Source organism: Peromyscus maniculatus, chromosome 4 (assembly GCF_049852395.1).
Source record: "Peromyscus maniculatus bairdii isolate BWxNUB_F1_BW_parent chromosome 4, HU_Pman_BW_mat_3.1, whole genome shotgun sequence".
Classification (NCBI taxonomy): Eukaryota; Metazoa; Chordata; class Mammalia; order Rodentia; family Cricetidae; genus Peromyscus; species Peromyscus maniculatus.
This window is the reverse complement of record NC_134855.1, coordinates 11,833,310-11,859,397: the sequence shown is the minus strand read 5'-3', so window position 1 is coordinate 11,859,397 and position 26,088 is coordinate 11,833,310. Positions and strand designations below refer to the sequence as shown.

Below are 26,088 nucleotides of genomic sequence, written 5' to 3'. Positions count from 1 at the left end.
CGCGCCAGACCGACCTCCCTGCGCCCTGGTCCCTTCGCGTGCGCCCCGCGGGAAGGCAGGCCGAGCGCGTCCCCGAGCTCGCGCGCCGTGGCCCGCCCCTCGCACCTGCGGGCGGGCTGGGCGGGGCCGGGGCGGGGTCGCGCTGTCCCCGCCCACCCGTCCCGAGCCCCGAGAGCTCCGGCGGAACCGAGCAGCGAGGCCTCAACGGCCGGGAGCGCGGCGAGGCGAGGAGCGGCGCAGACAATGGGAGCGGCATTGGCGAGGGCCACGGAGCCCCGGGCCTGGCGGGGACCGGAGGCCGCGCCATGAGCTCCGCAGCCGGACGCCCCGCTGCGCCGCGCGCGGGCCGAGGCCAGCGGCCTCTGCGAGCCCTGGGCCGCGCCCTGGGACTGGCGATGAGCTGCCGAGGCTGAGGATGATGGTAGATTGCCAGGTGAGTCGGCGTGGGGCCCTGCAGCCGTGGGTGTGAACGAGGCCCGCGCACACCCGGGGAGAAAGCGGGGCCGCCGCGTCCACGCAGAGCGTGCATTTACGCTGTTCCGCGTCCAACCTGTCTTAGTATAATCGGGAAACTGAGGTCTGGAAAGAGGCACGCCAGGTGGGCGGAGACGAGCGGAGAAGGGAAGGCTTCCGGCCTCTTGGGTCAGAGCTCAACGCAGCGTGGGGTTTGCTTCGGGAATGAGAGTCTCCTGAGGTCCTGGGGAACACTGGCCACCCCCTCCATGTGGAGCCCACCCAGGCACGAGCGCACACCGCTACTCACTCTAGAAAGATCCTACAGACTTCCTAGGTTTCAGAGGAGGGCGGGACAGTGAAGAGGTGGTGAGATGGAAGAAGGAAGAGGCAGGAGGCAGCTCTGTCTTGGGGCTGAGGCGTCCAGTCTCCTAGCAACATTGGGGGTGCCCATTGTACGGGAGGCGCTGGTGGACAGGACGATGCTAGGATTCCCAGGGTCTGCTTGACAGGGGCCATCTTCAGATCAGCCTGTAGGGCAGGGCGGAGGTCCTTAGTGTAGAGGGGGCTGCAGAGAAGACCTCAGTTTCCTCCTTTGCAGATCGGGGTGTTTGGTTTTTGTGATCCCCCCAGGATCCCACGGGCTTGTGGAGTGTCTGTTGGCTTTGGCTTTCCTTCGGTGACCCATTACCCATAAAGGTTCTAGGAAAATGCCTTCCCCCTGGTGGACTTGCTGAGCAGAGAACAAGCAGCCTGAGGGTTTGAGTGACTTAAAGGCCCAAGTAATGCAGAGGGCGGCAAAAATCTAGACCATTCCTCCGGGGTCCAGGGACAAGACCACCCTCGTTGGAGTATGTGGTCCTTATTTGAAACTGGAGTCAAGTTATTGCTTAGATTGAAAGAGGAGGCCTCCTGACTGAGCCAGAGCCATCAGAGGGAAAGAGGGGTAAAGTGAGGCTTCTGAGGTCTTTGTGGTAACTCCTGGAACCTACAGGTCCTGTTCCTTCGCCCAGCTGGGGCCTGGGAGACCTGCTACCTTGACAACATGCAAACAAAAGGTTGTGTTTTGTTTTCTGGGTTTCTTGCCTGGGGCTGTAGTGCTGGTACTGGCCACCGGGCGGCAGCAGTGTCCGTGTCCTCAATGGAGTGACGGGAGCCTGGGGACAGGGTTCCCAGTCATACTGTGTGTGTTGTCTGTTCCACTCTTCCAGGCCTCCCATCAGTAGCACCACTGTCCTCAGGGTGAGCTGAGGGGAAAGGCTCCAGCTTCCCCTTGTCTACACACTTAGCGCCTTGCATACCTGAACTCCGACCAGTGCTTGCCTTGCTCCTGGGTGTGGCTCTAAGAGTGATGGCTGTAGGCCCTGCCCCCTGGGAACTCCTAAGTGCGTAGGAGGAGAAAGAAGCAGAGGTTCTGCTTATCCTCCACGGCGTGACAGCCTGCCCCTAACTCAGAGCTAACAGTTCCCAGACCTTGGGAGTTGTAATCCCTCCGGGTTTTAGGTTACTGGACCCAGGCTGGTTCAGCTGGGAAAAGCCACCTCGGAGCTCATTCTAATGTGATTGTCAGGATGCCATAGGGCCTCGGGCCTCAGTTCTATGTCGGCCATGAGAGCCCTCTGTGGGTTCTTTGCCATGTGGGCCTGCCTTTCCGTAGGACAGCCCATAACATCGGAACCCGCTTCCTCGGAGTCCGGCAGGGAAGATGGAGGACCAGGAGGAAGCACAAGAGAAAGCCAGTGAGTCAGAAGTCACGTTCTGAAGAGAATATTGGTAGTGACCTTGCAGTTGCAGTTTTTGTTGATAGAGGTCTACCTGATATGTAGGTGGAGCAGAAGACCTAGCATGCAGGCCGCTGGGAGGTTTGTGCCAGGTTATGGCATTATCTTATTTTGCTTACTTGCCAGCCACCCAGTGAGTAGACTAGGAAATGAGCCTGGCCTTAGAACCCTGCCCCAGAACCAGGCTTGTTTGGGTTTGTGCTCCTTGGCATTTCCCATCCCCACCCATACTTCTTCTACCTCTTCAGTCTGTGCTCTAGTCACAGATGGCATCAACCCTCAAGTGTCACGGGCGTCATCTTACCTGTATACAGTCGGGTTGATGCCAGAATGAGCCCCCACTGCTCACAGAGGGACTAGAGAGGCCCTGGGAGGCACAATGGCTACCCCAGGAAAACACAAGGGTGACCCACGAGGCCCTAAACCTCTTGAGCTTCAAGGACTAGGGATATGGAAACACAGAGGTTGATTGGCCCAGCACCCAGGGTGGCTGTGAGCAGCAGGAAGCTCCTACCTTCACCTGCCATTGCTTTCCTGTTTCCCGTCACCGCCTGCCACACACACACACACACACACACACACACACACACACTCACACGCTGCTGTCACTTGATTTTCTTTTTCTAGTTTTCTTGTATGTGTATTATGCATATATGTGGATGCATGTATTTTGTATTTTATTTGTTTGGTTTTGGCGAGGGGTTTTGTTTGTTTGGTTTTGAGACAGGGTCTCTCTACATAGCCATGACTGTCCCGGAACTCACTATGTAGACCCCAGGCTGGCCTCAAACTCAGAGATTTTCCTTCTGAGTTCTGGGATTAAAGGTGTGCGCCAATACACGTGTGTTTGCATGTGTGTAGATTTATTTCTTATGTATGCAGTATTCTGTCTGCATGAATGCCTGCGTTTATTCCTGCAGGCCAGCCAGAAGAGGGCGCCAGATCTCATTTCATATGGTTGTAAGGTTGTGGGAATTGAACTCAGGACCTCTGGAAGAGCAGTCAGTGCTCTGCTGTTTCCACTGAGGCAGGGTCTCAGTTACTATGGCTGGTCTTGCTAGCCAGCTTGCACTGGAGATGCCATCTCCACCTTTAGAGGCTAGATCTATATAGACAGGTAGCCACACCCTTTAACATTTGCCTGGGTCCTGGAGATCCAAATCCAGTCTGGTACTCTAACCTCCGAGCCATGTCCCCAGCTTCTGACTTCTATGGACGTCTGAACTTGAAGTATCAGAGGTGGAGATGCATTCATCCATTTGACCTCTCCCAGGCCAGGCCACACCAGAGAAGACAGGAAGAGTAGTGCAGCAGACTGTCCCCCATCTGGGAGCTGTCCCGAAGGCAGGTGGTGTAGAGAGTAGGTGTGACAGTGACGTGAAGGTGACAGGCCTGGTATGTTGTGTTAGTGTCCTGCAGCTGCTCCGGCAAGATGCCATATACTGGGTGACCCTGCACAACAGAAACCTGACCTCCTGGGTCTAGAGGCCAGAAGCTTAAAATCAAGGCATCCGCACACAGAGTCTTCTCCTAAGGCTCCAGGAGCCCTTCTTGCCTCTTCAGCTCCTGGCATGGCTGTAGTCCTTAGCTTTAGATCCTCCTAAACATGTCACTCCAAACTCTCTGCCCCCACAAGGTGCCTCTGTGTATCTCTGTCTAATGGTCTCCATGACTGGAAGGATATAGGGGTAGGATGGGCTTCAGCCCATCCCAGTCTAGCCTGATGTTGACTGTATCTACAGGACCCACGGTCTTTGGGAAGGACAGAGCCTAACCTGTGATGAGGGCATCGTGAAGGCCAGATTCCCTCAGGTATTGGGAGCAGCTGGACGCCTGAGGATGTGGCAGGAAGGCTTGAGGCATGAGGCTTGGAGGCTACCAATGGTAGCACCAGCAGGCGGCGCTGTGACTTCTGGACTCCAGAAGTGCAGCACGTCCATCCGGCATTGTGTTGCATTGCATTGCACTGCCCTGAGTTTCCATAAAGGGCTCACCTGGTTGCCAGGAGACAAAGGCAAACTATAAAAAGGTCAGGAGTCATATCGTTGGTGACACACACGGAGGAACCCGGAATCAACCAGACAGGCAGCCGTGTATTTCTGGTAACTGTTGAGGAGGACACCTGAGCTCACCCACCCACACACACACCTTCAGGCCAGGACTTTGCTCCCCTCTTCACCAGGAAGTTGCCCTGGCCTCCCTGGTTTCCAGACAACTCTCCCGTTACCACAGACCACAAGACCCAGGTCTGGAAGGCTTCAGAAAGTAGCGTTAGGGAAAGGTGGGCTGCCTGTGCAGTGCATGACTGGAAGGGACCTTGCGGCAGCAAGTCCACTGTCCCACAGGAGGCATGGCTGCCTCGCTTGCCCTGCTGCCCCTGGCCGGTTACAGCGCACGCAGCCTTCTCAAATGCCCTTTGGTATGCAGGGTGGTTAGGACATGTGGAATGGGCTCCAGTAGACAGGTGGGGTAGGGCGGAATATCTGGAGTGGAGGCCACTTCTCACTGTCACCCTTCTTTGCCTGCACCCCCGTATAAATGCTACTGGGGACAGTCTTAGCCCTGAGCTCATGGCAAGTGGTCCACTGACCCAGTCAGTTAACAAAGCAGGTAGTGGAGAACTGTGTGCATGTGGCCTCAGGGGGAGAGCGCCTCCGCTTGTTACCCAGCAAGTCATCACACAGAGCAGGAATACGGGGCCAACGGCTGGTGTGACGGGAGAGGGTGTGACTGAGGCAGCAGTGCCTGGGCTCAGCTTCAGTTCTGCCATCCTAAAGTATGGCAGGTGAGGATCCCGTGCCAGGGAGGAATGCTCCGCAGGGGAGTTCTGGGAGCCCTGACAGCCCCCCGACACCTTTGGTCCCCCGACTCCGCACTGTAGCAGCTCCGAGCTCTCAGGGGAGGGCTTGACCGGATGTGGGGACAACCCTAGCTGGGACATGGCAAGCCCCAGGTGGTACTCCTTTGCAGACAAGCCAGGGAGGGGTCAGGCGCCAGGGCCGGGGCCAAGAATGCCTTCCAATTACACTGGGCTTCCAGTGGTCAGAGCCCTGGCGAGGCGGCGGGAAGGCCCTGAGGTGGTGATTAGCAGGAATGGAGATGTAAACAAACCTAAACGGTTTTTTTCATCCCTCTAACTCTAATGAGGGCCTCAACTCTGCTGTCTGTGTTTTGTTGGGGTTCTTGGGTTGCAGGCCTCAAAAGAATCCTCTCTCAGAGGGTCACAGGGGCCCACTCCTGTAATCCCAGCTGAGGCAGGAGAATTATGAGTTCAAAGAAGATCATCCTGAGTTACATTGTGAGACCCGTGTCTCAAAATAGATAAACATATAAACAAACTCTGAGGAGTCTTTGCTTAGAGGTATGGATAGATGGCTTCCTTGTAGGTGGGGTGCGTTTGGCGGGGCCTCCAGGTCCGTTTACAGGTCGCTAAGCCCGCCTGAGGAGGTAGAGATGAAGGATTGTGGCATTCCCCCTAAAAGTGACAAGCCCCAGAATGAGAGAGAGTTCCCATGGCAACCTAGCACAGTTGCTTGGCAACTGCAGTCCCCCAAAATACCTGCAGGAAGGCTCCCAGCTAGGGGCTTTCCCACAGCCTGTGTGTGGCCCTTGGTTCTGAATTTGCTTGGGTACCTCTCATGGTTGATCCACCCACACCCTCTGCATAGGACCTAGCAGCCCTCGCCCCCTGGATCCTTCCTGAGGGAAACCCCAAGCCTACTCCCTCTGCCCATCACCCCAAGCTGCAGCTGCCAGGAAGATCAGGCCATCCCCTAGCAACAGAGGCCATTTCCTGGATACCTGAGTGACAGCTGGGCAGTGGTACAACGGCAGAAAAATTAGAATCAAAGGTAAAGTTGTAGCCTAGTGCCAGCCATACAGGAAGGGCATATACCCCGTAGCCCTGGATTCCCCGTACCTGGGGCTAGGTGGCACAGCAGATGTGGCAAGGACTGAGAGCCCCCTGGAGCCCCTGGAATACAAGACTGTGATTCTAAACCAGCTAACTATCCAGATGAGCCCAGCATATCCCTCCTTACTGATCACTTCTGCATCTATGGTTCATCAGCTCCCTTGCCTGTGAGCTCATTCTATACATAAACACTACCCTGTGAGTTATGCCACATGCTGGGGACTTACGTGGGAAGTGAGATGTTGGGCCCACGGCCTCCACTTGCCTGAGTCCATCTCAGCTGGCAGATTTCAGGGCTTCAGGTGAGACTTTGGGTACACTGGCTGTGGAGCTGGACCCCAGGCTTGAATCCCAGCTGGAGGTGTCGTCCTGGATATCTTGAAATGATTGCTAAGCCTGTCTGTTTTTTGTTTGTGTGTGTGTGTGTGTGTGTGTGTGTGTGTGTGTGTGTGTGTGTGTGTGTATATATATATATATATATATATATATATATATATATATATATAGAGAGAGAGAGAGAGAGAGAGAGAGAGAGAGAAAGGTGTATCCATGTAGACCAGGCTGCCCTTGAACCCACAGAGATCTGCCTGCCTCAGCCTCCTGACTGCTGGGACTAAAGGTGTGTGCCGCCATCCTTCACACCTGTCTGTGTCCTCTCCCCTTCTCCTTCCCTTTCTGCAAGAAAATTCCTCCTCCCGCCTTCCCTGCAAGGGCGTCTATGTTCCCTTCGGTGCTGTGTTCCCTTGTGGAGCCCAACCCTGTGCTTGAAGAAGGCGCCCGGGGACAGTCAAAGGGGTAGAGGCCGGCATAGCTGGAAGAGAGGAGGCCTCGGCCACCTGGGGTGCAGAGGGCCGGGTGGGGCTGGATGCAGAGGGTGGACTTTAGAACAGCACAGATAGTGAAATGACCCCAGACATGCTGGCTGGGTGTGGCAGTAGGCAGCGAGACGGTGGTGACTCCTTGCCCCAGGAGGGAGCCGGACTTGCCCATTTTTCCTACTGGATAACCTTGGGCTACAGCCTGTCCTCTGATCTGAGCTATGCTGGCCTGATCTGTCAGACCAGAGGGTGTGCACACCTCCTGAGTTGGGAGGCTCCTGTGGCATCCTCTGGTGTGCTGGGCACACTCGCTGTGTTCACATGAGGGGCAGAAGCAGGATTTGGGCAAGCCCTTATTGGGGGTTTGACCAAGGGAAAAGCAAGAACAGGGTAAGCACTGACCAAGACTGTCCGTGTTCATGCAACGCCAGCATGGAGGGAATGGAACCCAGAGCATGCAGCCCCAAACCCCCTCTGCCTGGGCACCTACCCTCTGCACGGCTCTGCCTGCTTGGCCTTATAGCCCTGCCCCTTACAGAGGCTTCTCACTCTCCCAGCGGGAGAGTGGGTCCCCTCCCTGCTCTTTCCCTCTACCTGGGATGGAACCTAGAGTCTGCTCTCCTGGAGAGGGCAGAAGCCATTTCTCTTGAGTGCTACCTGCACTATCTTATTACCAAAGAGATGGGGAGAGGTGGCCCTCACAGGCACACCACGTCTCTTAAGTGTGCAGGGGAGGTCATGGAGGCGTGGGGTCCTGCTCAGGTCCACTTAGAAACGTGGTGTTGGGGGGGCGCTCTACCAGTCACCACACAAGCAGGCCTTCCAAAGGTGCAGGGTGTGTCTGTTCAGCACTGAAGACAGATGGCTACAGGATTCTCCAGAAGTGACTGCCCTTGGAGCAGGCAACAGGCAGGGACCCCTGCAGGCCCTGATGGACTCCACAGATTTTCCCAGATGGACCCTGAGAAGTTGAGTCTATTGTCTGAGCCATTTGAGGTGGCCTTGTCATCATCCACCGCCTCCCTCAGGCCCATTTCAGGCCTCTGAACATCCATGCTCCAGGTTAGACTTTAAGAGTGAGGCAACGGTTCACCTGGCTTGAAGCCCTGAGGGCCAGAGAGCTGGCAGCTGGAATCTGGAGGGAGCAGGTGGTGTCCAGTGGGAAGGGGCTAAGACTCAGTCTCAAAATCTTTGGGATTCTTGTGTCCTTCCCAGCAGCCAGGGCCAGGAAATCCTTTCACAGAGTGCTTGCTGCGTTACTGTAGCTCCCAGCAGCCCTGCCAGGACCAGGTGCTGGGCACAGAAGCCAGATGTAGGGCCTGAAGGAGTGAGCCACCGGGTCCCACTCTCTCCTGTGGGGAAGATGCTGTATCTCCCAGGCCCCTGGGCCTTCAAGCTGGAGCAGCTGTGTCTTTGGCTGCCTTGTGGGGGATGTGGATCAGTGTGTGCTCTGTGTGCACGGGAATGGCTGAGGATCATCTCCCTGCCTTCAGACGCCCAGGCCCACAGTTGAGCAAATACAGGCCCTTGTCATTGTTCTCAGCTGGTGTGTGTGTCCCCAGACATGACAGAACTACAGGTGGCTGAGCCAGTGCGTATGTCAAGGGACAGGAGTGTACGTGGGGGCCAGTGCTGAAGGGGAGAGAGAGAATACTTGATCACATCCTAGCTCTGGGGTGTGGATGTGAGCCTTTGCCCTCCGCTGCCCCAGTGTCCATTTTCTGATCTGTTCATCTGTTGATAATTATTCCTAGATACCTGGCATTTCAGAGGCTAGAAAATGCCCCGCATAGTGCCGTGCATGCCTAGTCATTCTTTTACCAGATTGGGGCGTGGAGACCCAGGCAGCCCCTGGCAGGCCCCAGCAGGAGGGGGTGCCTGGCCCTCTGCTGTTCCCTTGTTAGGTTCCCAGATACGAACAAATGGAAGCGGAACATCTGAGAGTCTTGTCTTTGGGAAAAGCACCAATGCAGGAACAGAGCCTAAGTGTTGGCCGAGAGCCAGCAGGTAGCCGGAGGGTAGGACAAGGCAGTGTCACCCGCCCCCAGGCTCAGGGAACTGCCTTGCTGGCAAAATTCTGTGGGAAAGAGGGCAGTGGGCACTAGCCCCGCCATCTCCCGGCAGCCAGCGGGAGTCTTGAGCCCTCTTCAGGCCAGGGCAACTCGGGAGGTCCTTCTGAAAGTGCTTCCCAGCCCTGGGCTGCAGGCTGGTGGCAGCTCTGGGCACACAGTGTCCCTGGCACGGCAAACAGTCCCCCTGCACCACAAGGGCCCGTTTGTCCTGACTCCTGTGGTTCCTGAGCCCTGGATAACCATGGCCTGCTGGGCACAAGGGCCTAGCTGTGGGCTCCCCTCATCTGTCGCCTCTTCAGGCTGTCTAACTGTCCCTTGGTGCGGACTTCTCTGCTCAGGCCAAGCCGCACCAGAACAACCTCTACTTAGCCAGTGGCCAGAGACCCACTCCCCAAAACTGTTTCTGGCCAGCCAGGAAGGAGGAAGACCCGGCACTGAACCAGGGCTGACTTGGCATCCCAGGGCAGGCTGATTTCTGGGAAGCGCCCTGCTCTTGTTCTAAGGAAAAGTGTGCCTGCTTCCCAGAAAGCCCGGCTGCCGCCTCCTCTCCCTTCCTCTGCTGGCCCACAGGCAGCCTCAGCGCTGTGCCTCACTCTCCTCTGGGGCAGGATAACACCTCCATGAGAGTAGGTGGGCAGACAGCGTGCCCTCCCTCCTCCATGAAGCCTTCCTGATCCCGAGGGGTTCTGAATAGCCAGGAACTTGAAAGCCCAGGAGCCATCAGATCACCTGTTCATGCAGGTACTCATGCGTCAGTGCCGTGCCGGGAGATGCCAGGAGCCCTGCCGGGTGCCGTGCTGGGGAGCAGAGCCTCAGCTCCCATCCCTTCCAGTTCTGGGCGGAGGGAAGGTTGCAGGTGTGCATCCCTTTACCTGCTGGCACTCAGGGGAGGGCTCCACCTTCAAGCACACTCCAGCTGTGGGTATAGATGAGAGACAGGACACTGGTAGCTGCCGTGCCCAGGAAGCGTAGGGCTCCCTGGCTGGTTCAGAATTGCAGTGACTTCCTCTGTCCCCACCCCATTCTGTTGTTGTTGTTGTTGTTGTTGTTTGTTTCCCTATAACATTCTTTCTTTTGAACATGTATTTTACTCATAATGCCCTAGGGTTGCAGGGGCAGAGGTGGATTTGGGGAAGAAATTGTGAATTTGTTTTTGTTTTGAAACAGGGTCTCATATAGCCCAGGCTGGCCTCCAACTCCATATGTAGCCAGAGATGCCCTTGAATTCTTGATGCTCCTGTCCTCCAACTCCCAAGTGCTAGGATGATAGGTGTACACCACCCTATCCAGTTTATGCTTTGCTGGGGATCGAATCCGGGGCCATATGCTTGCCAGGCAGCACTCTACCAACAGAGCCATGTCCCCCAGCTCCTAAGCAGGGTTTATGTCTGTTCCGTTGTTGGCTTATCACCAGCTCTTGAACAGGCACCCAGTAGGTGCCAGGAGACATCATGAGGCTGATGTGGGTAAGCTGCTGTGTGGGCCAGGGCCCCTGTGATCTCAGATGGCCAGACCTCACCCCAGATCCTGCTGCCTTCCTACTTAGGGAGAGAAACTGAAGAGGTTTAGAAACTGTGGCATTTGTCACCAAAGCCATGTTCAGGTCACATTTTGCAATGTAGGGTGTCATAGCTCTGAATTAGCAAAAATGCCTGGTTCTTCCCAGGGAGGACCAACCCTGGGCAGCTTTGGGGCACCATTTTTCTGAACAAGTGGCCCATGTGAGGCCCTGTCCTAAGTGTTTCCATTGAGTATTCCTTTTGAACATACACTGTGTTTGAGGCAGAGATTAGCTCTTTTTGTGGGCCAAGGCCAACAAGGAAAAGAGACCTAACAGCTATCATCAATTGGTTTGGAATTTTGTCCTGACCCCAGCTCGAAGCTGCCACTCGGATCTTTCCAATTGGACAGAGGCTACTTGCAGGACATCCTGGGGCCAGGAGGCAGAGCTAGCTAGCTCTATCTGCCATGGGGAGGAGCTTCGAGCTCTTGGCAGTGCTGAATCTTGCTGGGCCCAAAGCCAGTGGGAGTGGCCAGGGCAGGGCACAGATTCTCAGGCCCTCCCCTTCTTGGCAACCCACATGACTCAGTGGTCTGGTAGAAGGGCCAGCCAGTGGGCAGGCAGCCAGAGCAGGGGAGCCCTGCAGTGAGCCAGTCTCCCTAGGCTTTTCCCAGGTTTCCTATGCTGGTGTGGGCAGGTGTGGCCTGTGCTTGCTGTTACCCGAACCTTCCCAGGCAGAGCAGAAGGCAACACCCCACGGCTCTATGAAACTTCCTGTAAGTCACCTGGAGGCTCCGTGGCCCTTCAAACAACACAGGAGCCCCTGAGGTGCTCACCCTGCCCACAGATGGCTCTTTGAGGACAAAGGCACCCTGGGCGTTTTAAGAAAGGCAGGGACCGTGGGAGGGAGCGGCTGGGAGCACCAGCTACAGAGGGCAGCAGCCTTGGATGACTCTCTCTGCAGCAGTGTGGCTGTGAGGGAGCCTTTCTGCCTGACACATTGTGGTGATTCAGTGGTGTCCGCACTGGGTGGTTTTTGTAAGTAAGGGCACCCTGAAATCACCGAGCTGAACTGCTGTGGGAGTGGAAAAGATTTCTCCTTTGGACCTAACAGTTGTGACTCCAGGCTAGGCACCAATCAGGTTAGGGGTAGTGGTGAGGGCTAATGGAAGTTAGAATCCCAACCCAGGCCTCATCCACATGACAGTCCACCCTCCCAGTGACACGGACCTGCAGCCTTACACCTGTCATGGCCACCAGGCAGAAGTATTTTGTGATCTTTAACTTGATTCAAAGTAGAGGCAAGTGGGCAGTCCTGGGAACTGAATGGGTCTGAGATCCCTGTGGACTTGGTACTGATAAACTGTGTGACCTCGGGCAGGTTGTTTGCCCTCTTAGGGCTTCCCTGTTCCCAGCTTTCCAGTGGAGATCATGGCTGTGGTTCAAGTTGGGCCCAGGCTGGGTAGGAAATGTTTTGTGTTCACTGAGAAGTGCTAAAGGCAGGGCCTGACAGGGCACGGGGCGTCAGCTCTACCCCCATCTCCAAAACCTCTCTGGGTAAACGTTGTGTTTGGGCTGCAGGGTGCGGATGTTGGTAGTGCCACTGTCTCAGGGCCTTTTGGTCAGAGCGGAGGGGTATAGGTACAACCCAAGGCCTACGCTCTCCCTGGTCTCAGCAAAACCAGTGCAACGTGAACCATAGGAACATGTGTTGAGTGACTTGTGGATGGGCCCAGTTCCTGGTGTGTGTGATGGAGGTGGTTGTGGGGGGGGGGGTGGAGGAGCTGTCCCCACCCCACCCCCACAGGACCCTGAGTGTCAGGTCCGTGGGCAGCAGGAAAGAAGAGGAGCAGAGCCAGGGCCCCAGTCAGCCTCCTGGACAGGATGTTGTTCGGAGTAAACAGCTTCTGGAGGAGTCACCACTCCGCTGAGTCACAGCTCCTAGCGACAGCCCCTATCTGTTTATAAACAATGGGCTGTCACCCTTCAGGGCCTGCCCTCAACTGTGAAGGGTAGGAAGACACCCCCCACCCCCCACCCCCGCACGTGGTGGCATCCCCAGAAAATGCTAGCGCTTGGGCCAGGCGACACCACGGGCTTATGTGAGCGGTCGTGTACCTCGTCCAGGGCCACTGGTGTGCAGAACAAAGCAGATGACACAGTGGTCCCTGGAGAGCGGGCTTGAGCCGCCTGCACGTGCAGGCAGGGGTGGTGCGCTGCCCCCGTGGCGGGGGCTGAGGGGACACTGCCTGTCCTCACAGCCCCCAGGGCTCACTCATGTGGCCATCCTCGTTCCAGGCAGTGACAGTGACAGCCAAGTGTCACGTGGTTCCCGAGGGCCTGGAACAAAGGGCCTGCTCTCCCAGGCCAGCCTGTGGAAGGGCGGGGCTGGGAGCACGTGGGTGGGAGGAGGGGCAGGAGGCCTGCTGGCCCCTCCCTCCCTCCCTCCGGTCCCTCCTCCTAGAACCCCGGCTTCAGGAGTGGCAGCTGGTCCTTCTGGTCCTGTTCTTTGACCTGGCTCTGACTCAGACCCTCCAGCCCTCTCAGCTAGCTCAGAGCTGCTGCCCCAGGCAGCCCTGCCCTGTGAGAATAGGAATAGCCCCAGGATCAAGCCCTGCAGCTCAAGCTAGAGGCTCCCGCAGGGTGGGGAGAGGGGGTACCAGGCCGGGGATGCTGGGAGGGACAGAGTATGGGGTTGGGCAATAGGAAGTGCACATCAGAGGCAGGCATTGTGTCTTGCCCAGGCCTTGTAGTCGGGAAGTCCATATAAATGCTTGTCCGTCAAAGGCACCAGCACAATGCCCCTGCTCTCCTGTCCCTTCCCACTTCTTCCACAGGCCTCTGTGAACCCTGAACAGGTTCACGTCATAGGAAACTCCTGTCTTACTGGTGAACCTGTACCAGCCAAGGCCAGTGGCTAGGTGAGCAGTACAGGAGAGAGAGAGGCCAACATGGAGGACAACCAAGCAGAGGGGAGGGGAGGGGAGGGGAGGGGCATGGAGCAAGAGCCATGCTGGGGACTCCAGAAGAAGAGGACCAGAGCCTGGGGGAGTCAGCCCGCTCTCCCCCTCAGCTGCTCTCTCCCAGGGAACAGGTTTTCCTGGAGACACCCATTCTTCAAGTGAAAAGTTCAGCGTTATTGCTGGAGGCCCAGGTACAAGGCCATACTGAGTGCTAGACAGACCCCAGACTCGTCTGGAGCTCCCTCTGCAGAGTGGAGCCCAGCCGTGGTGCTGGGGTTGTCCAGGCGTTGTCCGCTCCCATCTGCTCTCTCGTGTCCGATGCCACAGCATCCCCGGGAGAATTAGTGCATCTTACACCGAGAGCTTAGTGCTCCAAGCCGGTCCCTGCCAAGTTCTTGTGGCATTTACCAGGGCCGCCGGTGTGTGCGGCAAAGCAGATGGCACAGGTGTCCTGGGAGAGCGAGGAGCTGCCGAGAGCCTAACCCACAGTAGGTTTGCGGTACCTGTGATATGGGCCCATTTTACGTGTGAGAAAATGAGGCCCAAAGATGCTAAGTCATGGGCTTAGGGTCCCAGAATCCTGAGCTGGCTGATTTACAGCCTATGGGCACTGCTGTTTCTCAAAGGTCAGGGCTGAGTGTCAGAATTTGCCAGAAGCCAGAGCTGACCCCTGGCTTCCCCGGGGACAGTGACAAGGAGCAGGAAGTGTGCCTGGCACACAGCGTCGAGGCAGCTGGGATTGGTGGTGTGTCACAGTGGTCTAAGAAGCCTGCTCTGAGGGGTGGGCTGCTGAGGACATGGGGAGGAGGTGGCTGAGGCCCCACGCAGAGCATGTCCAGGCAGATGCGGGCTTGGGAGCCTCTTCTGGGTGGGACAGAAACCAACTAGTAGAAGGATTTTAGTGGAGACATGTGAATGGGGAAAGGAGGCATGGGCATGTCAGCTGCAGGGCCCCTGCATCCTTTGGCTTTGGTTCTTACGTGCCTGCTCAGTCTGGCCTGCCCCCTCGCTCTCCCCAAGGTCCCTGAAATCCTTTCTTCATGAAAGAGCCCTCTGGGTGAGTTCAGGGTGAAGATCTTGCATGAGGCTGGGGTGGGGTGAGAGGGGGCAGCAAGAAGTTGGATTCAAGTTTGAAAGTTTCTGTATATGTCTTTCCTTCTTCCATCACAGAGGAGGAAACTGAGGCCCAGAAACAGATGTGTGCCTGCAAGTCCTGCAGGGACAGGAACCAAGGCTTGACAACCCCCTCCCCACGCCTTCTGGCCAGTCAGTGACCCTGCACACCAGGGCCACTGGAAGAGGATGTGAATTGCTCGAAGGGCAGAGCTATGATAGTGTTGGTGGGGCTCATCCTGGATGCTGGGGCTCAGCCATCCCCACTGGGGATAGACATGCCTCTGGGGAAGCTGTAGGTTCACTGGCCACCACCCTCCTTGCTTCCTGTCTCTGAAAGTGCTGGGTGCCCAGCCAGGGTCCCAGGAGGGCGAGGATGCAGCCTGGCCTCCGCCTGGCCTTCATCCTGGTATTGGTAGGCCTTGGGTCAGGTCTGTGGATGCAGATGGAAGCAGCCTGTGGGCTTAGCAGATGGGAGCCAGTGAGACCTTGGGCAAGTCTCTTCCCTGGGCCCCAGTTCCTGTGTGTGTCAGATGGGTGTGTGGAGCTTGTTTAGTGGCTCCCAGTGTTTGTGATAAAACCAGGGAGAGGGTGGTGAGCGCTGTCAAAGCCTAATACACCAACTTCGCTGCTGCCCCTTTCCTGACGGCTGCCCCACCTCGTTCTCCTGGGGTCTCTTTCTGAAATGCTGGCAGTGGCAGTGCCTGGTTTTACTGCCCTACTGGATGACAGGAGTAGCTGGCAACCCTGGTTTAAAATGAAGTACTGTGCCTAGTGTGGTGGCAGCACCTGTGATCCCAGCATTAGGAGTTCAAGGTCATCCTTGGTCTCATGGTAAGTTAGAGGTCAGCCTGGGCTACATGACACCATTCCCCAGCCAAAAAAAAAAAAAAAAAAAAAATCCATATCAGGGACAGAGGAGCTATGAGTTTGGTGGTTAGGAAAGGTAGGTGTGTGTGTGTGTGTGTGTGTGTGTGTGTGTGTGTGTGTGTGTGTGTGTGTGTGTGAAGCCTTGGTTCCTGCTTGGTGTGTGTGTGTGTGTGTGTGTGTGTGTAAAGCCTTGGTTCCTGCCCCTGCTTGGTGTGTGTATTTTGTGTGTGTGTGCTGTGTTGTGGTGTGTGTTGTGGTGTGTGTGTGTGTGTGTGTGTGTGTGTGTGTGTAAAGCCTTGGTTCCTGCCCCTGCTTGGTGCTGCCTCCTGCAGGGCTTACAAGCACACACCTGCACCACACTTGTCTGTGGGCTTCAGTTCTGAGTGAGTAAGCATGGCTTCCATGCTGCCTCCCATAGACCTGGCTGTGCTTACTTGGTGACTCTGCCCCTCCTGACAGGGCTGATTTGATCCCAGTGTGGAGACTTCAGGCCCCCAAGGGAGATCAGTAGGAATGAGGTCTTGGGGGAGGGGGGTTGAGGAGAGATCTGGTCCACCTAAGGGGTGTAGGTTCAGACTAGAGCTACTGGGCCAGCCCAGAACAGAGCCTTGGCCACTCATCCTTGCTTGCCCTGTGGCCTGGTACAAGCGGGAATTCCTGGCCCTGCCCGTCACAGCAGCAGGTATGACAGCCATGCAGGTGACAGCAGGCCTTGGCACTCCTGGTGCTCAGCTCCACTGGGGCAGGCAGGCAGCAGGCACACTATCCAAAAGCCTGCCAAAGAGCCCACTCCCCCACTGGGTTCCCACCCTGCCATGGCCCGGGAAGCAGACCGGGTCCATGCCAGGCCCGCTCTGCCCAGGGGGAGGAAGGGCTCAGTGTTCTTTGCCTGTGTCTCAGTGGTGACTGCCAGGCGGTGGGCTGTTGCCCGCCACACCACTGTCCGCACCCCCAGTCCGACACCTTGGCCGACACCCCTGCTGGCACCCACTACCGAGGTGAGTGTTTGGGAAAGGCTGTCAGGTCACAGCCAAGGCCTGGGCCGGGCTGTGGGAGATGGCACCTCAGGGCTCCTTACGCTCCTTGTCAGAACTGGTTGAAGGAGTTTGGTGAGAAGCACAGGGAGGGAGGCTCTGTCTCCTTACCCAGTGTCAGCACAGAGGTTGGGGTGCTGTGCCCACGGTACCTGTGTGAGCTCTGGCCGGCCACCTGTCCCCGGCCACAGCGGACGGCATGTCTGGGACCTGTCCCGGCAGCTTGTGTGGGATGGTGCTTCTTGGATTACATGGGCTCTGGTGTCTCACCGTCTGTGCTCCCGGGACTCTGAACGCCGGCTGGTCTGTCTGTGCCACTGTTTGCTTAGTGTCTCCGTTTTCTGGGAGAAAAACTGAGACTCGGAGAGGTGACTCAAGACCTAGAGCAGGCAGTGGGGCCCAGAGCTGGTTCCAGTTCCTCAGGACACTTCCCACTTGGCACTTGGCTGAGTGTGTAAGAGGAGGGCAGGCTGGCAGCCTGCTGACCACCCTCCAGGGAAGGGGAGAGAGTGGGTGTCTGATGGCAGGGCCTCTCTGGACTGTGATGGGCACTTCTCTGCTATGGGACAGACGTCACTGCCTCCTGGTTACCAGGCTGGGGGACCGATGAGGCTGTGGGACACATGGGACAGTTGGAGCCTTCATCTGCCGTGTGTGCTCAGTGGCTCCCCTGACTGCTCCAAGCAGCTCACAGAGGGCCCGAGAGCTTATCCCTCGGTCTTCCCTCTGACTGTCCCTCTCTCCGGCTCTCTGTCTGGGGCTCAGCTTTGAGTCTCGACTCCGTTTCTGCGTGTTTATGTCCCCCCCCCCCCCCCCCGAGCTCTCTCCTCTGCCTCCATCTACCTCAGGTGGCACATGCAGCGTTAGTGTTGTTGATGACTCCTCAGGGGTGGTCTGCAGTGGGCATTTTGTGACTGGGGGCAGTCATCAGGGTGGCCTTGGTTCTTGCTCCAAGAATAACACTCCTCATGGTACCAAGCAGACTGCTCTTTGCTACCCTGAGTGCTCCCAAATTGGAATTGAATTGTTGGGACAGAGAGCCACAGTCTAGAGCACCCACTTGCAGGGCCCAGTGAGACCCAGTGAGGCTGATTCAGAACTCATGTGTCCTTATGTGGGCCATTTCCATTGCCCCAGATTTGGAGAACTTTTTTTTTTTTTTTTTAACATTTGTTTAGTTAACATTTGTTTTGTTTAACATTTGTTTAGTGTGTGTGTGTGTGTGTGTGTGTGTGTGTGTGCATGTGTGCACAAACAATTTTTTATTATTTTTAATTATAGTTAGATGTGTGTGTCTGCATGTGGGTATGTCCATTTGACATCACAGGTGTCAGATTCCCTGTAGAGAACTGAACTCAGGTCCTCTGCCAGAGTTTAACAATTGAGTAGTCTCTTCATTCCCCCTTATTAATTGTTATCATGTGTGCGCATGTGTGTATGATGTGTGTGGGCCGCATACCGCAGTGCATGTGTAGAGGTGAGGGGACAGCTTGCTGGAGTTGGGCTCTCCTTCAGACTCGGAGTGGATTCCAGGGATCACACTCAGATGGTCATGTTTGCACTGTCTGGCAGCAAGCCCTGCATCCACTGAACATCAGGCCGGCCTTGTTCCGGTTTTCCTTGAGCGGTTACTCGGCGTGAGGTCAGAGATGTCTAGGAACGATGTCACATCCTTCCATCCAGTGAGACCTCCTGTGGAGGTAGATACTGAAGTTCCCACCTCGATGTGTGGGGAGGCCCCTGGAGGCTACAGGGGGCACAGGATAGAGGCAGGCCTGTCCCCCTGTGCTAGCTGCACCCACTCTGGCCCAGGTGCGTCACTTCCCGCCAAGGTGTGTGCTCACACACCCACGTAGGGCCACCCCAGAACCCAGGCAGGCCAGGAATGATGATGCTCTAGTCTAGTCGGGAAATGACAGAGGACCTGGGCCTGGCCACACCCTCGCTGTGTCCTTCCTCCATGGACTCTAATGTAGAACAAGAGATGGGTGGGCAAGTTTTTACCTGCCAGCCAGGGGTGAAGTTTTCTGTTGTTTTGGGGCAGAGTCTTGCTCTGTAGCCTAGGCTGGTCCCAAAGCCATAGTTTTCTAGCCTCAGCCTCCCCAGTGCCGGGATTACAGGCATGTGTCACTGTGCCTAGACAAGAGACAAAAGGATTTCCACCAGGGCCCAGCCTGGCTGCTGCCCTCACTGGCTGTGGCCCAGTCCAGGTGTGAAGAGGTGTTGGCTCATGTCTGTGGTTGCCCTGACATTGTCTGGTGTCCAGTCTGGCTTTGGCCTGTGTGCTGCTCAGCAGTCACGGACCTGCGCCCCCGGGAGCCAGTGCAGGGGCAGCCTAGGTGCTGAAAGGCACGAGTGACTGCTCCCCAACACTGGGTGAGGAGGGCTCATGTTTGTCCTAGTGAGGGGAAGCCCAGACCCTGGGACCCTAGGCAGTTGTGCAGATGGGAACTTGGAGAGGCTCATTTATCAGGGAATCAGGGATGGTGTGGGGGCAGGGAGAAAAGAGACCACAACAATTTGGCCTGGACACACCTTTCTCATAAACCAGGGATGGTGTCCAGGGGTCTGTGGCAAGCTCAGAGTGCATGCCTCTGATCACAGCTGGTGTGGGTGGGTCACCCAGAGCTACAGGAGAAGCCTGAAATTTGGATTTTTATGTGAAATCACCTGACCTTTTACTGTTGGCTCAAAACTGTAAAAACACTTTGCAGTCCAAACAAAACACACATGTGAGCCACACTTGGCTTGCTTCTAGTCTCCGTCAGTTCAAAGCCTTTCTCTCCGAGGAGCATCCGACAGTGGAAGGTCAGCATTGTTCTCGAGGAGCTTTTTGTGCCCCCAGTGGGGGCAGATGCATTTCCAGGAAGACTGGGAGCAGGGTGAGGAAGGGGGAGAGATACCAGTTCCACATACGCCTCCTTTCAGAGGAGGGGAATGTTCTCTAATACCCCAAGTGTTAAGACTCACCCAGGGTCACTGGGGCTGCCCCAGCCTTTCTCACGGACATGTGGGCATCGGGACTCAGTTTCTCAGGTGCCCACTGCCTGAGTCCAAAGCAGGATCTCCATCCAGTTCTACTGTAAGGATTGTGTAAGTGACTGGGCAGAATGAATGAAGCATGTAGGAAATGGCTCAAACCTAGCCCAGGGTCACTATCACCAGGTCTAAAGCTTGTGGCCTTCCCTCAGTGGCTGCTGGGAGCCCCAGGAGCCTTAGAGAGTGATTCTCCACCCAAGCCCCTTTTGTTCTTTTAACTTACACTATGGAAAATCCCAAATAGACGCAGGGTAGAGAAAATGGCATAAAGCTTTAACAAGATCAGTTCACCCACAAATCCCAGGTACATGGATCCAGCCATACAACTCATATGGTGACCCACCATAGCATAGTGGCAGCTAAGAAATGATGTCCATGTCCAGCCAGGTGGTGGTGGCACACGCCTTTAATCCCAGCACTCAGGAGGCAGAGGCAGGCGGATCTCTTGAGTTCCAGGCCAGCCAGAGCTGTCTCATAGCCCCCCCCCCCCAGAAAAAGAAAAAGAAAAAAAGAAACAATGTCCAATGCCATCAATATCCAGTAGTCTTCAGCTACCTGAGATCAACCCTGCTCTGAAAATATTAAGTGGACAATTCTAGAAATAAAATTAAATCTCTTGGTGCTCTGAGTACCGTAATGAAGTTGAGCCTTTCATCTCCACACCCCAACCCCAGTGAGAAATCACCCCTTTGCCCACTGTAGCCACTTGGCTGTCTGGGTCACTGCACCAGCCACTGTGGTCTCAAACACAGTTCACTGTTATCCTTGTTTAAGGATCCTGCTGGGCATCTTAGAATACATCGCCCTCAAGTAAGAGGGGAGCCTTGGGTACTTAACAGCCGCTTTGTTCGAAAAGCTGGCCTCTCTTCTTTTTGTGTACCCCCAACCCTCAGATTTGTTGGAAAAACAAAAGCCCGTCTACCTGTCCTACAGGCTGTATTTCCATAGGTTGTAGGCTGGTGGTCTGTCCAGTGTGTCCTTCTGACCCCTGTTCCCTCAATGGCGGTTAGGTTTAGGTAGGGGTTGCTCACTTTGTGCCTTGTGTTCTCTAGTCTCACGTCACATGCTGTCCTTATCCCTCTCCTAGGCCTGCCCTTGGTAAAGGAGCTACCCTGTAGCTTGGGGCTGATCATGAGGGAAAGCTTATGAGGCCCTGGGGAGGGCTTTGCTTGCTGGGAAGCATCTAGAAAGTCACAGGCGGTGCTGAGGATGCTAAGGGTATGAGCCCTGCAGGGTCTAGGGCACCAGGCAGAGTGTGCTGTCTGCCAGCCTTCTTCTCTTCACAAAGGACAGGAGGACGCATAGGTGAAAGGGGGTCAGGGCTGTTGGACCATGGGCCCTAGGGGTTTCTGTGCATCTGTATGTCTGTCTGTGTGGCTATGTCTCTGTGTGTCTGCCTGTACATGTGTATGTCTGTATATCTGTATCTACATGTGTGGTATCCATGAACAGGCTTTCCAGGAGGAAAGATGCAGCAGTGCAGAACAAGACAGGAAAGGAACTTGGTAAAACAGGTGAGCGCCAACCAAAAGACGAATGGGACCTCCACTGCTCTGCCAGTGTCCATCCCAAGTAATAGTGAGACAGAAGGCGGCCCATCTGCCACAGGAGGCTGCAGTGGGATTAACCCCCTGAGGCTGGAGGGGTGGTGCCTCAGAAGTAAGAATCGGAGAGAAGCTGCCCTTAGAAAAAGATAAGCCAGGCAGTGGATGGCTCATGCCTTTAATGCTAGCACTCAGGAGGCAGGCTACACAGAGAAACCCTGTCTCAAAAAAACCAGTGGGAGAGAGAGATCAGAACAGAAGAGAGCAGGAACAGGCAACAAAGCTCAACTGGTGCTGGGTCCTTGGGGCAGCATTGGGGTTTGGGAGAAGCCCACAGGAAGTATGGAAGCCACTACCCTCCTGTGATACACCAGGGCAGTTGGCCTTCCCTGGAGGCAAGGCAGGGCCCCTGAGGCTTCTGAGCAGCCTTAGGGGATCTCCACCCCAAGCCAAACCTGCCTATCTTTTTCTTAAACCATATTTATCACTGGAGCTTGCTCATAAAAATACTTTAGGACAATTTGAAAATTCAGAGAAAATTTAAGCCTTGGGGCTGGAGAGACGGCTCAGGAGTTAAGAGCGCTTACTGTTCTTCCTGGGGACCTGGGTTCAGTTACCAGCACCCACATGGCTCACAGTGCCCTCTGTTGTTCCACTCAGGCACCAGGCACTCCTGCAGTGTACACACATGCATGAAAAATGATCATACACATAAAGTAAACAAGCCTTTTAAAAGCATGCAGCCTCAGCCGGGTGTGGTGGTCCACGCTTTTACTTCCAGCACTCAAGAGTTAGAAGCAGGTGGATCTCTGTGAGTTCCAGGACAGCCAGGGCTACACAGAGACTCTGTCTTGGAAAAACAAAACGGTATACAGCCTCACCCAGAGGTAGCAATTTCTTTTATACAGTAGGTCCCATCTAGTTTGTGCATGGCTGTGGTGGTTGGTGCTGAGGCTGAAAGCTGTCTCCTCTCCCAGTGGGGCTTGTGCTGGACGCCAGCCCCCTCCCGGACACTCAGCCCAATACTCAGGGTTACCCTTCCCCGTGCTCTGGTATATGAGCACATAGCCAGTGACCTCATGACATCCTCACGGTCATACTCTTGCAGGAAGTCATTTTCATTACCCATACTTTCCAGTTGAAGAAACTGAGGCTACAGTAGAGCTAGGGGGTGTGGTAACTGAAATTCTTGGGAATTCCAGTTCTGGCACGCCCACACGACACTCTGACTGCACGTGCTTGCCATATTCACCCAGCTGGCCAACAACTTAGAGGCGGTTTGTGATGACACGCCCCTCGGAGACCACGCCCCTTCCTCGGACCCCGCCCCCAGCTGACATCAGCGGGGCCGGGCAGCGGGCAGCGGGTGCAAAGCGGCAGGCAGCGCCGAGCCGCGCTGGGCCGGCCCCGCGCCCGCGCCGCCCCGGGTCTCGCGGCCCACCGGCCGCCCTCGCCGCCGAGAGCCATCCATGGTGCAGCGCATGTGGGCCGAGACGGCCGGGCCCGTAGGGGGCGCCGAGCCGTTGTTTCCCGGCTCCCGGCGCAGCCGCAGCGTGTGGGATGCCGTACGCCTGGAGGTGGGCGTCCCGGACAGCTGTCCCGTGGTGTTGCATAGCTTCACTCAGCTAGACCCGGATCTGCCGCGCCTAGAGGTGGGTGAGCGGGGGTGGGGGGTAGGGGTGGGGGTGTGGTTCCTTTCGCAGAAATCTTCCTGCTGCACGAGCCCCAGGGCAGCAAGTTGGGCATCACAATTTACAGCACACCCTGAGCTGGATTTCCGTGTCCCCCTCAATTTACCCCAGTGCCTGATCCCACCCATCCCAAGTGTGACAGCCCCAATCTCTGCAATCAGGCAGACTTTTAAGCCTTGCGGGCGCTGTCACTGTTTACATCCGTGGTGCGTGAATGCTCTAACCACAAGGGCCTGGCCTCCTTTCACACCCCTGTTAATGGGACTTGCAGACACGAGGAGGACACATAATACAATGGGACCAGCACTAGTTGGCACAGTCCTAGACTCTCCAGAGGTGAGTGGGACCTCTGGGGCCTCTGGATGGCCATCACTGAGTCAGACATAGGTCTGATGATCCGGGAACATCAAGGCTACTCAGAGGGGGCAATGGAAGGAAGAGGGGTCGGGATGGAGACTGATCTCCACCTTGTGGAACCAGGTGTCCAGGCAGTGAGAGGACAGGGCTTCACTGTGACCTGTGATTCATTTCTGCCTGATTAGAAAATGTGCCAACACCCTGACTTTGTAAGAGTTTGGATAGATTCAGAGAAGGGAGCCCCTTTGCCTTTAGGCGCGGCAGAGGTGGGAGTGACAGGTGAGGGTAGGGGCCTGTTTCAGTGCGTCCTGGCCAGGGCCTCTGCCTCCCACCTTCGTGTGCACCTGCCACCGTGCCCCGGAGGTAGTGGAATCCTGAGGCAGTCCCTAATCCTGCTCTGCCTAGAGAAGGCCTGAACAAAGCATACTTTCTGTGCCCAACTTGGGAACTTTTGGTCAGGGAACCCCCAGGCCTGGGAGGCCTCCCAAGCTTGGCAGGTGTCCAAGCCAGGCATCTCATTCACCCAGTGGTCTCATCCTCATGGCGGCTGGGGAGGGACTCCAGGGAGCATGGTGGTGGGCGGCCTGCCACCAGCCCTGCGCTCAGCTGGCTTTCATTATGTCTGGCAGAGCCTCAGGCTTTGTGTGCTGGAAGGGTCTGGCCTGATCACTCATGGGGGGAGGGGGCTCAGGCTTCTCTCTGGCTCGACACCCCTGAGAAGCCAGCGCTTGGAGGAAGGTTGTGCCCTGCGCAGGTTGCTGCTGTAGCTGCCCCCCGGCCCCTCCCCTCCAGGCCTCTGTGCTGTCCGTCCTGCAGCCTCGGCACTGTTTAGAAATCAGAAGGGAAGCTTCTGGCTGGGGCAGGAAAACCAGGGTCCTGGCAGGAGAGGAGGCCACGGCCGGAAACTAAACACAATGACCACTTAGCATTTGTCTGGGGGAGGGGGCAGGGAAGTCCCTGTCTGTTTTGCCAATAATTCCCTCCCATCCCCATCCTGGGGCTGATTTCCTGGTGGCAGTCCCAGGTCCAGAAGTGAAGCTGACCCCGCTTGAGGTCCCTGCGTTCTCTGGAAAACACCAGCCTCTGTCTTTCCTCTTCCATCATTGTTTCCACCAGCCCTGGGCTTGCCAGATGTCCTCATACATCTGGGCATCTGCCTGTCATCTCAACTCTAAGTCAAGCCACCACTGACCTAGCTTGACCTGACCCAGTCTGTGCTTTTTGGAGGTCATGAGGTCTATGCTTCTGTGACAGGCAGGTTTCAGCTTTAACCTGGCGAGGGTGATTTGCGGATCTGTAGCATTTACAGGCAGCAGGCACCAGTACCGGGTTCTTCCTGGCTTACACAGGCCTCCAGTTCAGATGCCAACACTATCTGCTAAGAGACTGGAGGACAGAGAGGTGAAGTCCTTGACCTAGATAAATACGCTGTCAGGAAGGGTCACAGACAGGACTTGAGCACAAGCTGGGCTGCCTGAGGTTTGTGGGTGGGGTGCCTGCTGCCTGTAAGAGCTGGAAGCAGGACAAGGCAGAGACAGCTAGTGGACAGTGGAAGCCAGCAGAAGCTGGGGGTGGGGCTTGGCCCTGGCCAGGTGAGATGGGAAGGCTTATTGAGGGTCTAGGGGAAGGTGGAAGTGCCTCACATTTGGAGACCCTGGGGACAGTGGGACCAGGAGCTTAGCATAATAGCTAGCAGCCAGGGGCTTGGTGGAAGGGCCTGGGCTAGATAATTTGCATGTATTTTGTCCTGGGGGGGTGGTCAGGGCTATTAATAGCCCATTTGACAGATGAAACAACTAATTAGATTGCACAGAGTCAATAGGCTGGTGAACTGCAGAGGCAGAGGCCAGGCCGGCTTCTCACTTTGGCAGCTAGCCTGTGAAGCCTGAAGGCCGTGTGGGTTGGGCACAGTGAAGCGAGGACTTCTCCCTCTGGGCTGTCTGGTCTCTTGATCACACAGTGTGCAGCCCTTAACCTACCCCAGGGCGCTTTTGTTCCCTTGACACTGAAGACATAGGTAGGTGTGTGTGTGTGTATGTGTGTGTGTGTGTGTGTGTGTGTGTGTGTGTGTGTACAAGATAATCTTTCAGAGGAACTTCCTGGCTAACTCTGAAAGGGCAGCCTCCAGGAACTTTAGGGCCTGTTATATTCAGGAAGGGACTGGCCGTCACTGCTAGGCCCCCAGGACCCCCTTGCCCCTCTGTTGCTTTACTGAGAGGCACAGTAGAAGAGGATGAGGAGGCCCAGGCCAGTCTGGTACTGGTCCTCTGTCTCCAGTCCGGGACATTGAGAGAGACCTGCTGGCCCATTTCCTGGGAGCCTCAGGGCAGCTCTGGAGCAGGAGAAACCTGATTGCTAGCAGGGCAAGAACAGGGGCTGACTCTCCGTGAGGCGGCCAGACAGTTTTCAGGCCTGTGGGTTGTGGAGGGGGTTCCAGAAGACTGCACTCTGAAGGTCTTAGTTTGGCACCTGCCCTGGGATTGGACTTCTGATGCACTCACAAGTGCTATGTTATCAGGCATACACTCCAAGGAACCCAGCCTCCCCAGCCCAGTGAGAGTGAGAGATTGAGATTGGTTGCTTTCTAATATAGGAACTGAGGCCCCGAGCAAATTCAGTTCTCTGGAGAAAGGACGGCCTGCGGGCCGCTCACAGAGCAGGGCACAGGGACCAGAACTGCCGGGCCATGGGTATTCTGTTGGCACTGTCCCCTCCCTCGGATGCCTTTGCCTGCAGCTGGTGTCCTGCAGTCACCCCTGCAGGTGTTCTTCCCTTTGGAACCCAGAGGTGCAGAGCCTGAGCTTGGTGGGGAAGGCAGCTGTGCTGGAATGCCAGCGTGGCTCCTCTGAGTCCCAGGGTTTTCTTCATCTGTAAAATGGGCACGATGCTGGGTACTCTTTGGGTTCTGGAGTGGACCGAGTGGAGGCCGACAGACTGAC

At 56.1% G+C, this 26,088-nt stretch overlaps 1 protein-coding gene across 18 annotated transcripts in view; it reads left to right on the top strand.

The window, feature by feature from the left end:
• Positions 1 to 26,088, top strand: part of Ralgds (ral guanine nucleotide dissociation stimulator) — a 43,279-nt gene continuing 17,191 nt past the window's right edge. For 2 of the 18 annotated variants that reach the window (XM_042275047.2, XM_042275042.2), the window contains exon 1: positions 205 to 433. In XM_042275047.2, coding sequence (XP_042130981.1) covers positions 416 to 433 — 18 coding nt within the window. In that variant the 5' untranslated portion in view covers positions 205 to 415. Of the gene's footprint in view, positions 434 to 9,645; positions 9,779 to 11,186; positions 11,315 to 16,276; positions 16,483 to 22,460; positions 22,754 to 26,088 lie in introns of those variants that run through there. The other 16 variants (XM_042275045.2, XM_042275044.2, XM_042275041.2 and 13 more) reach the window with 15 other exon arrangements.